At 35.7% G+C, this 11,998-nt stretch overlaps 1 protein-coding gene across 1 annotated transcript; it reads left to right on the top strand.

Annotated features, from left to right (window-relative positions):
* Nucleotides 1–1,693: 1,693 nt before the first annotated feature.
* On the top strand, nucleotides 1,694–6,680 carry LOC113723535 (raucaffricine-O-beta-D-glucosidase). Its single transcript, XM_027246600.2, has 13 exons — nucleotides 1,694–1,827; nucleotides 2,015–2,084; nucleotides 2,177–2,235; nucleotides 2,369–2,444; nucleotides 2,619–2,696; nucleotides 2,801–2,888; nucleotides 3,702–4,005; nucleotides 4,479–4,597; nucleotides 4,705–4,922; nucleotides 5,036–5,070; nucleotides 5,551–5,653; nucleotides 5,736–5,847; nucleotides 5,967–6,680. The coding sequence occupies exons 1-13, from the start codon at nucleotides 1,753–1,755 to the stop codon at nucleotides 6,241–6,243; spliced, it is 1,614 nt and encodes a 537-aa protein (XP_027102401.1). The 5' UTR covers nucleotides 1,694–1,752; the 3' UTR covers nucleotides 6,244–6,680.
* The last annotated feature ends 5,318 nt before the right edge of the window (nucleotides 6,681–11,998 follow it).

Genomic DNA, 11,998 nt, shown 5'->3' with positions numbered 1-11,998 from the left:
TGAGGAACTCTCTTGGTTCTTCCTCTCAAAGTAGCCGGCCAAGAAAGAGCAAAAATGAAGACCAATTCAGCTAAAAACAAGATAAGAATGAAGAAAACAGCCAGTCAAACTTGGCTGCCGACTGCAACACGTCACAATCCGGCCGGAATCCAGCCGGATTTCTAGCCGGATTCCAGGCCGGATTCAAGGCAGTGGAGAAATTAATTTTTTTTTCAAAATCCATCAATAATCCGGCCAAGAACTGGCCGGATTTGCAGCCGGATTTGGTCCTAACCCTTTCCACCAAAAGTTTTTCTGTTTTTCTTCTTTCGAGAGTCACAGGTAGCCTGGTATAAAGTCCAGCCGATTGACAAGGTCATGGTAGCTTGGTATAGAGTCCGGCCGATTGATAAAGTCATGATAGTCTGGTATAAAGTCCGGCCGATTGATCCATGTATGAAATGAGACCAATCGGTAGTCATGAAATCTATTGGTCGCCCACCTAGAAGGGGTTTAATCTCTAGGCTGAGTACTTCGTAGCCGGTCATTACATGTACTTGTTACGAACTGATATGGAATGATTTATGAACTGATCTGAAATGAGACTTATGAACTGATATGAATTGATTTATGAATGGATATAAAGAGACTTGTGAATTGAGATGAAATGATTTATAACTTTATGATTTTTCATATACATTTATCAATAAGGTGCTTTTAAGTTGCTTGCCATTTGTTACTACTGATTTTTATTAAAAGATGTTACTTTCAAGATCATGGATGTGATCGAGGCGCAAATAATTTGATTTGTATCTATATATGTATCTATAAAGTTACGAGTACATGGTCCAATAGAAGGGTAGATATTACCTACTGAGTGACTTGTCGCTCAACCCACTTTTTACCATTCTTGCATATTCTGAAGAGTATAAGTTGGTTTACGTAGAAGATCATGAGGACGACTTTTATTAGCATTAAATGAATAGAAGTTGGCAGGCTAGCTACTTCTAGTCGTTAGTTTACTTATATCCATTTTCTGTTGTTTCAATCCGGGAATGTACGAACTTATTGGATATTCGTAGACTATTCTTGATAGACATTTGTACCGCACTTTATTTAGTTATATTATTTCGTACTTTTGAAGTTTAGACTAGTTAAATGTTGCCTTGTATTTTTTAGTGGAATTTGAGAATACGGCAGATGCCACGTGTAACGGACACGTGCGAGCTTGGAGCGCGACAAAGGAGGCTTTTACCCCCTAGTCTATATGGTTGACAAAGCAAGCATTGAGCACGTGCAGGACTTTAACTTTTCCACCCATCACAAAGCAACCCGTTAGCAGAACCACCCACCTTTTGGAGAGTTTCTAAGCACTTAGTCTATATATGGTTAATTAAATTGTGGAGCAAATCAATGGAAACCTTCGCAGAGCCACTGATATAGAGTACTAATAGTTTACTTGTTGGTACAAAATTCGTTGATGGCATTTGGCATGTGCGCAGCCTACATGACAAAATTGAGGTCAAACACGTTCAGCAATTGGGAATTCACATCCCAATTTCCAACCATCAGGTCACGTGAGCAGCACATGGAGGACGACAACATTTCAGCAAATCACGAACTGGCACGTCACCAAAACCACACACCCATTGGAGACTTTCCAAACACTTAAGTCTACTTTTAGGTTAATTAATAAGGCAAGCCCACAGAGGGCTTACAATTGCAACTCAATATCCAACTTTCCTCCATCTGCAAAGTGTTTGTACTCTGAGTATGGAGAAATTGGAGATTAATCGTTCTGACTTTGGGAAAGATTTCCTCTTTGGAACTGCAACATCTGCTTATCAGGTTACTACTATAACTTTCTTAAATTTCAGCCTGCAACTTGCGTTGACTTTTGTGCGATAATTTTTTTGTTCTTATTTTTCTTTTTGCGTATTCATCAATCATCATCAATATAGTTTGATTTGTACGTGCATTTGTTGTATCTACGAACATCTTGATAATGTTGTGTTTTGTTTAATGTGGTCGATAGGTTGAAGGTGCTGCGAAGGAAGGCGGTAGAGGCCCTAGCATATGGGACGAGATGTGCAGAAAGAAACCAGGTTTTTCTTCCTCGTTATTTTTTTTCCCGTTTATTTGTGCGAACAATAATTGCATAGGTGCTTGTATACTAAGAGAAACAGCTAAATTTCAGACAAGGTTAGAAATTATGACAATGGAGATGTAGCAGCGGATTCATACCATCTGTATAAGGTACATCTTGATAATTAAGAATATTTTAGTTGGTGCTTCGTATAACATCCTTTAGACTTGTCTTCTTTTCTAAATTGGCCTATGGAAAATCAAGATTAACTTTTCCTACTCTTTCCACTAATTTACTCTCCAGGAAGACGTGCAATTGTTGAAGCAACTTGGTTTTGACTACTACAGATTTTCAATTTCATGGACTAGAATACTGCCAGGTTGTAAGATGATCAAATTACCAAATTCATGAGGCATTGAAAAATTTTTCAATTTTTCAAAAGCAATAATGTAACCTTTCATATTAAATACGCAAAACATGTAGTATATAATTCAACTTAAAATTAATACTGATCTTGTTTTTTCTTTTAATTTTTCAAAATTTTGATCGTTAGGAGGAAGATTGAATGCCGGAGTGAACAAAGAAGGAATCCAGTACTACAACAACCTCATTAATGAACTCTTGGCCAATGGTAAGACTTTGATTACAGTTTTCATTAATCTCTAAAATCATATAATTGATTGGCTTGTCAAAGTTCACTAACATTTCATTCCATATACTATTGAATCTGTTCAGGCATTCAGCCTTTTGTTACCCTTTTGCACTTTGACGTGCCTCAGGCTCTAGAAGATGAGTATGGAAGTTTCCTAGATGAAAAAATAGTGTAAGTGATTCAGAAACTTTTCTTATTGATAGTTGAATGATAGCATCTCTATATTCATTGCATGGCAAAAAATGAGGGCATTGATAAACAAGTGTCGAATGCCCACAACTTGAGAAATTCATATTCCTTAAATCTTAATACCATTTTTTTAACTTTATTATAGTTTTTCTTTTCATAAAAAGCATGATCGTCTCCAATAATAGCAAACAATAGAATACCCCACATGGTGCAAAAGATTTCACATCCAGATGCTCATATCTCCTCTCGGTGCAAGTAAACTAACATAGATAGCTTAAAGACAACACCGCCACTGTACTACAACTTTAAAGACAATAAACGAATATACAACATGGAATGGTGTATAGCAGTTTAACTAATTGACTTTCTATAAGAACATTTAAATGTGTATATCACCATGTGGAGGTAGGACTAAAACCGTCTCACAGCTTTATTAGCATGATTATTTTTTGGGGCGCGTTATTTCTTTTGGAAAATATTGTAGTGTAGTACTTCTTTTGGTGAGTATAACTATAAGATAAAAACTTGTTCGAATTTTTGGAAACCAAAATTGCAAAATAAGCCCATTATGCCAAAAATTTTAAAATTAGAGAACTAGAGTCTAATATACGGTTCTTTAGCTATGTGGGCATATTTACTATCTCTATATTTAACTTTGCCCTTATTGTTCTTGACTACAACGAGGTGCAAAAGGGTTATTGCTAATAGTAGAAACATACATGTACCTATATTTACAAATTCGTAAACCAAATTAAGCGAGACATATAGTACATTTATGTGGAACAAGTTTTTCAGGGCCGATTTTGCTGCTTTTGCAAGACTATGCTTTTGGCATTTTGGAGATCGAGTGAAAAATTGGATCACAATCAATGAGCCTTGGACTGTATCATGTTTTGGCTATGCAGCTGGGACATTTCCTCCCAATCGAGGTTCAAGTTCAGCGGATCATGGGTCCCTCAGCATTGTTCAGCATAGATGTGATGTTATGCATCCGCAAATTTGCCAAAATGGAGATCCAGGGACAGAGCCGTACACTGTAACACGCAACATGCTTCTTGCTCATGCTGAAGCTGTTCGAATATACAGACAAAAGTTTCAGGTGGTATCCACACACACACACTTACACTGACACAAAAAAAAAAAAAGAGCATATTGAAATGTCCCTCAGCAAATTCATTTTACAGATAAAGAATCATATATGTGTGTGTATGAGAGACATAACTATACTTTTCGCTCCTAGTTTCTAACACTTTGCGTTGCAAAAGGATTAAATGACGTCTCAGTAGATTTCTTCTTCTCCCTTTCGTCCTAGTATGCTTCCTTACAATTTGCAGTACTAGCCTCAACTAGGACAAATATCATAGTTTTGGGAAGGTTATTATAGTCATGTGATAGCTATGAAGGAAGGTCAGTGTAATATTGAAAATTATACGGGCATTAAGTAAAATTGTCTGAAACAGGGAGGGGAGGTTTCTGAAATTTTTTTTTTTTAAATTTCTTTAAATTGAAAATAATTACTAAAGCTTTTCAAGTATATATGTTGATGTTATCTTACTTATGTCGAGCTTTTAGAGTGCTCAAGGAGGCCAAATTGGAATAACCCTTAACGCCACTTGGTTTGAACCATACAATGCTGAATCAGCAGATGATGCAAAGGCAGCTGACCGAGCCCTTGATTTCACGTTTGGCTGGTAAGTAATTGCCCTCTTGAACCTTGGAAATTCAAGCTTTGGTGCTTATTATAAATTTTATTACCTTTTTCAGGTTTCTAATCTTAGTCATTGAGCACCTTTTCCAGGTTTATGGATCCAGTAACATATGGTCAGTATCCCAAGTCAATGACTGATCGTGTACCAGAAAACCGTCTTAAACGTTTCTCGGATGATGAATCAGCCAAATTAAAAGGATCATATGATTTTCTGGGGCTCAATTATTATACTGCTAATTATGCATATAATGATCCTACTGTTTATCCAGAGCCTAGTTACTTAACAGATTCGGGTGCCAAGACTACGGGTGAGCTCATCCGAAATATTTTTCAATAGCTAATTGTTTCATTTTTGTTACTGTAATATTATGATTTTATTACAATCTATGCCTACTTATTTCCCTCATTCAACATCTTGTAGCGACTGGTCCTGACGGCAAACCCATTGGTGAACGTGTAAGTGTTTTTTGCATTTCTGCATAAAATTATCGATCACATTTTCCTAAGAAAAATTTAAGTAGGGATTGATTGTACCTCCATTCAAATGAATTGAATACCATCAGTCCTCCCCTCAAAATGAACACCATTGGTTTTCCAGTTTTGTTTTGAAAACCAAACCAGTCATCAATCTTTTAGTCACGCCCGGAGTTTAAAATTCAAGAACTGTCGAAATCTTAGTGTCAGTGACTGTAAAATACTATTATTATTTCAATACTTTAGCATCTTAACTTCGTTAGACCCATAGTGGTGCAATTTGAATGTTTATTTTATACAAGGAGGTAAATCAACAATAGTTTCATGTTTTAAGTTTCAAAGTAAAGCTCGATTGGTGGTATCAGTCTTGTCAATCTAAAAGGTTTGATATTAATTTCAAATAGATAGATGTTGAAAAATTTCTCAACAATTGGCTTAATGTCTTCCTTCTGTGATTCTCAGACATCTTCTGGTTGGATATACATTTATCCAGAGGGACTTTTCAAGCTCTTGTGTCTCATCAAGACGCGTTACAATAATCCAGCAATTTACATCACTGAAAATGGTAATTTACATTTTAAGGCCTGGAATATTATTTACTTCATAAAACTAGTTTCTTGATATATCACTTTTTCTTGGCATTTCAGGTGTCGCTGATGCTGGTGCTCTAGATGGTACGATTTACCTTTCTCTATCCGATGATATTAGGATCAGGTATCACCGCGATCACCTAAAGACACTAAAACGGGCAATCGACCAGTAAGTCCTTGCTTAATTGCCTTCATTTTTACTAAATGTGTATTAATATTAATCTTAGAATTAACTTTATCCCAGCTTTAAAATCCTCTATGTTGTCATATGTAACACATTTTATGTAGGTATTCTGTCAGCGTGAAAGGTTATACCGCGTGGTCATTACTTGACAATTTTGAGTGGGCAGTGGGATATAAAGACCGTTTTGGCATTTGTTATGTGGACTTCAATGATGCAAATTTGGCAAGATACCCAAAGGACTCAGCCATATGGTTTAAGAACTTCCTCAAACCTAGACCTGTAAAGGCACTTTCGACATCTGACAATGCGCAGATGCCAGCTTCTGCAATGGAACTTCCTGGTTATGAGACCCCTGCTAAGAGGGCTCGTGAAAGTTACTAGTCCTTTCTAATTCATGCCTGCTGATTAAAGTCAAGTGGCTTGGCTTTGCACCACAGTTTCTGTTGTAACTAGTCATGGAAAAAATTAGGTTTAGCACGTACGAGACCTTTGTGTTGTTTGAAACCTGGTGAATGCTTTGCACCAGAGTTTCTGTTGTGAGTCATGAAATAATGTTTAGCCTTTTCAGGCTGGATTGTCAAGTCTTCCCTGCGTTTAGTCTCTCGTATTTGCTGTCAATGCTAATCGCGATGTAAGAAGGTTGGTGGGGAGCAAGCTTCCTGCCTCATGTGTCCTGCAGCGCGGATCAGCTAAACACAAAATCTTTTCTACACTATACGTTTGACGGAGTCTAAAGTTTATATCAGGATTAATCTTTTCTACACTGTACATTTGACGGAGTTAGATGAATGTCACATTATTTGAATTTGAATTTCAAATTTGATATACGTGGCATGCATTTAAACCCGCTAGTATATATATTGTCAGTAGATAAAATTCAGACATGGCATGTTCCATCTTTAATTATCTGTATGTCATAAAACTCATATTTCTCTTTACACTATTTTCTCCGTATCCAGTAAAACATTACTTTGCAAAGCAATGATGTGCTAAATCCTTTTATATAGGTACTTGCACATCGGCACATGATGAGTATTGAAAAGCTTGGTTTTTACTTAATATTACCCTAAGCACTGTATTTGTTTGTTTATATGCTGTTAAAGGCAATAAAAATAGCCTATCTTTGACGCCCCAAAATTGGGGGCTCATCGACGGATTTCAAGATATGGGATGTTGTCATCATGAGATTCTCATGATGAACACAAAACAATATCATAAAATTGCTTGCACAAATTCAACCACTGCAAATAACAACCGTTGAATCCAAGAATAACACAACAAACAATGATAAATGCAGAATTAATAGGACTTTGATTGCAATAAATTTACGTATCATGGAAGCTAAACTACTAATGTACAGACTCAAATTTCCAAATTTATGAACCTGAGCTGCAACAATCACCCATAAAACAACAATTGCACAGAAAGTAATAGAAACCATCTAAACTTGAACTCTGAATCCTCTACTTGTCTTCTCGTTTTTCTACTAGCCACCAAAATTGCCGTGCTTACACATATCATACTCATGTTACTTCGCAAAAGTTTAATCAACATTTGTTAAACTCTGCATGGCTATGTTGTTAAACTCAGAGCGGATCCGTCGGTTTGACCAGGAACTATTTGTTATACATCGGGACTATCTATCATCAGCTAGGACCCCATTTTTTTCATTTTCGACTTCTTCACCTTCAGCTTGCAAAATCCAAACCACAGCACTATTTTCTCACCTCAATTGTTGCTACTTCAAGTGAAAATGAGATGCTTATCAATGATTGTTGTTGCCTTTATGTGCAAGATGGCCAAAAGCTGAAAAAGTAGCCATTGTGGAATCAGGTGCACTAGTCGATCGCTTATCCAGATTTGTCAAGAAAGATTTCTGATGTTTACTTCAAAACTGCTATTTCTACTTACCTCCCCTCAACTTTATTAATTGTTTACAATTGATAATTATTTTTTGCTAATACGCCTTGACTGGAAATCATAAGGGGCATTTGTGGAACAAAATTTTCATCTCTCTCCTAGAAGTAATTTTTTAATTATACTTTTTTATAGAGAGACTGATTTTGTCACCAAATCATAAACTAGGTTAGAGTAATTTTCCAAACTTCAAGGGAGATTAGTAAATTTATCAGAAATTTCAGGGGAGGCTTCTAAAATTATCCTTTTGCATAAATTGCTAGATCATATTTTTCTTTTTTTTTAATGTGCTTTATCAACTGAACCAACTATCTGCAGTTATGATGATTCTTAGTGTTTTCGTAAAGGAAAGGATAAAAGAAATTTGATCTTAGCAAAACTTAATTCCAAAGGAGACTTATAATCTTAGTTAAAAGCTAAACTCGTAAGATATTTATAAAGGCAAGGATAAACTAATTTTGATCCTAGTCAAAGCTTGAATTCTTAGGAGATTATAATCTCAGTCATAATCTAAATTTGTATCACATTTACAAAGAAAAGGATAATCTTTTTCCGTTCGAAATCGTCAAGCACTTTACGTTTTCTTTTGTTGTCAAACTAACGAACCACTTTACTCTTGTATGAAAAGGACATGACTAACCACTTTATTCCACCTGCATGTTAAAGAGTTGGCATCAAGAATGAAGATTTCTTGGTTTTTGTAAAGAAAAGGATAAAAACGATTAATTATTGTAAAAGCCTACATTCCTAAGGAACTTGTAAAGAAAAGGATAAAAGATTTTATAATCGTAGTTTGAACTTAAATTCGTGGTGCATTTGTAAAGAAATTAACAATCAATTATCCTTTAAAAGCCTTCAAGTATTTTTCTCATTAATTTGTGTTGTATAACACACTAATTACATTATTCTTTTGGGCAAAAGGATTGGATACAATTTTCGTCTTTCAAGTGAATATGATCAACCTACCAATTGAACTGGATTAAACAGCCAATCCTGTCCTAGATCCCCTAGTTCATCCATTATTAATTTTGTTTCTTGGAAAAATTTAAGAAAATCATCAATTTAGTCCTTCAACTTTTTTTGGCTAAGCCAATTTAGTCCTTGCACATTAATATTGTATCCAATTTAATTCTTTTTAAGGGGTCACTACCATTTAAAGTTTTTCGGACACATTATCTCCACCCAACCAGTAACAGTATAGTCTTGAGTATTGCACATTGTTTGTTTTGCTATCAAACCTTGTGCTTTTTCGTTACCATCTCATATATGGAAATAATGGCTGAGCCAGGACCTATAACCAATGGGAGCAATATTATATATAAAGAGAAATTTAAATGAAGATAATGCTTTTATACTTTCCCTCAGGCGGAGGAAAGTAGGTTAACCTAAGAGGTTGGCTAATTCGGGATTCTTTAGAAAGAAGTAACAGATAGATTTACTGCTTCAGATACAGGAGCTGGTGCACTCGTACCAATTGCTTGATAGTATGAAGGTCCTGGTATACGAAAAGGTTTGATGATCATTCATGGGAACCTGCTGACTGTCTTGCAAACATTGGAGTGGAATCACGAATTACTTCAATTTATGAATCATTCTGTGAACTGCTTCGCTAGCTGAGAGGGACTTTGCTCTTCATCAATTGGGATTTCCAAACTTTCGTAGAGTTAGAATATAGTAAGTGGCATGTCTTATTTTTCTTCAATTTGGGTTTGTTGGCAGGGAGTTTCGTCCATTTATAAGGGAAAACTCTGTCAAAATTTTCTTAAAATAAATAAAATATTTATTTAAAAAAAATTAACTTTTTGTGTTGTGAAATTATTGAATATATTTCTAATTGAAGTAGTAAACAATTTTGGTTTTTGGCTATCAACCATTTGTATTCTAGGAGAGATGTTTCAAAAATTGATTGTCATTCCCCTCATACGGTTGTCAAATTAATGGATACCAAAGTAGCCATTGAAGTGGAAATGCAAAGATTAACATTAGACCCAATTCTTATTTGTAATCAGCATCAAAGCTAAGAAATCACAATTGCCCATATGGTTAATTCTTAGGTGGGAAATATTTGTTGTCCTTTTTTGGAGGTTTTCTAGCCCTCTGGCCATGAAAACTAATGATTGAACTAAACTAATGATTCAAGCATATGCCCAACATTTGATGCTAATGTAACTGGACAAATGGGATTAATAGTTTCAACACTTGGCTGATTTCAATTGCACGGTATAATTATGAACTAATATAATAGATCTAGATACAAAAGATTATATAAAATATCCAAAAAATTTCCATAACTTTTGTTACTCATCAAAATTTGTGTTCCAAAATGAATCTCGTCTGGTGAATTTTAAATCAGTCGCATCTTTAAACCATCAATTGTTCTGGAATTGCATGCTGACCGATGCAGGGGTGAGAATCGAATTCGAATTCGGTAATTCGGTAGATTGAAATCGGTAATTTTTGATAAATGGTTCTGGAAATATTCGACCTAATTCGCATTCGAAATAGAAAATATCGAATTCGAATTCAATCCAAATTCAATTCAGAAAACGAAAAGTTACCGATTTAACTGAATTCCAGGAAACTGCTTCTTTGACCATTTTTCATCAGCAAACAGCACGTTACCATAACAAGGCAAATGCCCAATTAGAAACCATAAAGCAGAGCCAGATATCTAAAAGAGAAAGCGCACGTTATCTCATGATTACTGAAAATTGGTTTGTCTGCCTACTTTCTTTTTTATCAATCCCATTGCCAAATTTCTCAAGCCTTACATCCGTTTTACTACCTCATCATTTTAGGAAACCCCAAGAGCTGGCCAGTGGGTGTACATTACAGAAGTCAATTGCCATTGATGAAGACCGCCCCCCTCCTCCTCTCTTCCTCTGATGATTAATATTTCTGTCCCTACTTGAAAGACGCCAAATAGGAAACAAACAAAAAACTAGAGAATCCATGTCTAACCTCTTATTCAATGAGCAGTTCTAATTTTTAACCAAACCTTTAAATGGACCAACTGGAGGAGGTGTGACTTGCGAGGAGTCGGCTGGAGGAGGTTTAGCCGCTTAGGGTTTCTATCTTCAGTTGAGAAACCAGAAACAGAAAGCAGAAAGCAAGCAGAACGAGAAACGGAGAAAGTTAGGGGTGAGCCTTCTGTAATTGAGGAGAGGAGAGGAGAAACGAGAAACTGAGAAAGTGTCTTCAGTTGAGGAGAGGAGAAACTCAGAAACAGCTTAGGCTTTAGACTTCAGTGGGCGGCGGCGCAAAGGAACGAGAGGAAGAGGAGAGCAGAAATAGTGAAATTAGAAAGTGTACTAATTAGAGTACTGAAATTGGAACATACATCTGGACATATTATTTCCTATTTAAATTTATTCGGAATTTCGAATTTGAAAACGGTAATATTTTATAGTTTTACCAAAATAAATTCGAATTTGATAAATCCAAATTCAAAAACTCCAAAACCATTTTCGATCCTAATTCGATTCTTACTAATTCGATATCACCGATTTACTGATCGAATTACCGACTTCGAATTACCAAATTCAAATCGATTTTGGTCGGTAATTCGGTAATTACCGTAATTGCTCACCCCTAGACCGATGCTCTACCAAATCCAAATAGTCCTTGATCTAGTAGCAACATTTTAGAATCCAAGAATTAAAGGGTTTGAGTTTAAATCCCCCATCCCTCTCTGCCTGATTCTTAAATCCCACCATCCTCTACTACCAGAAAAAAAAATAGTATTTATGTGGTCTTACAGAGTTCGTAACATCAAAATTGATTTGTTGTCTTTTGATTTTTCAAATTCGAATATTAGGTGGAAGATTGAATGCCGGATTGAACAAAGAAGGAATCCAGTACTACTGCAACCTCATTGATGAGATCTTGGCTAATGGTAGACTTTAATTACAAATTTGGTTTCTACAATATAACTGTTGCCTTGCCAAAGTTCACAGACACTTCACTGATGTACGTATGTACATTGTTGAATCTGTCCAGGCTGTTAGGATTCAAACGTAGAATAAACAAGTATTGAGATATCAAGTACACAACAATTTAATGATAAACAAGCCATAAGCATGAATGATAGATGATACACAATATTTAACGTGGTTCGATTGCATCATTGAACCTACATCCATGGAGAAAAATCCGTTCTTTATGATAAAAGGAAAATCCTATACAAGAATACAACTTGAATCCAAGACCAACCCTTGTC

Source organism: Coffea arabica, chromosome 2c (assembly GCF_036785885.1).
Source record: "Coffea arabica cultivar ET-39 chromosome 2c, Coffea Arabica ET-39 HiFi, whole genome shotgun sequence".
Classification (NCBI taxonomy): Eukaryota; Viridiplantae; Streptophyta; class Magnoliopsida; order Gentianales; family Rubiaceae; genus Coffea; species Coffea arabica.
The sequence above is the reverse complement of the archived record's forward strand: the minus strand, read 5'-3'. Positions and strand labels throughout refer to the sequence as shown.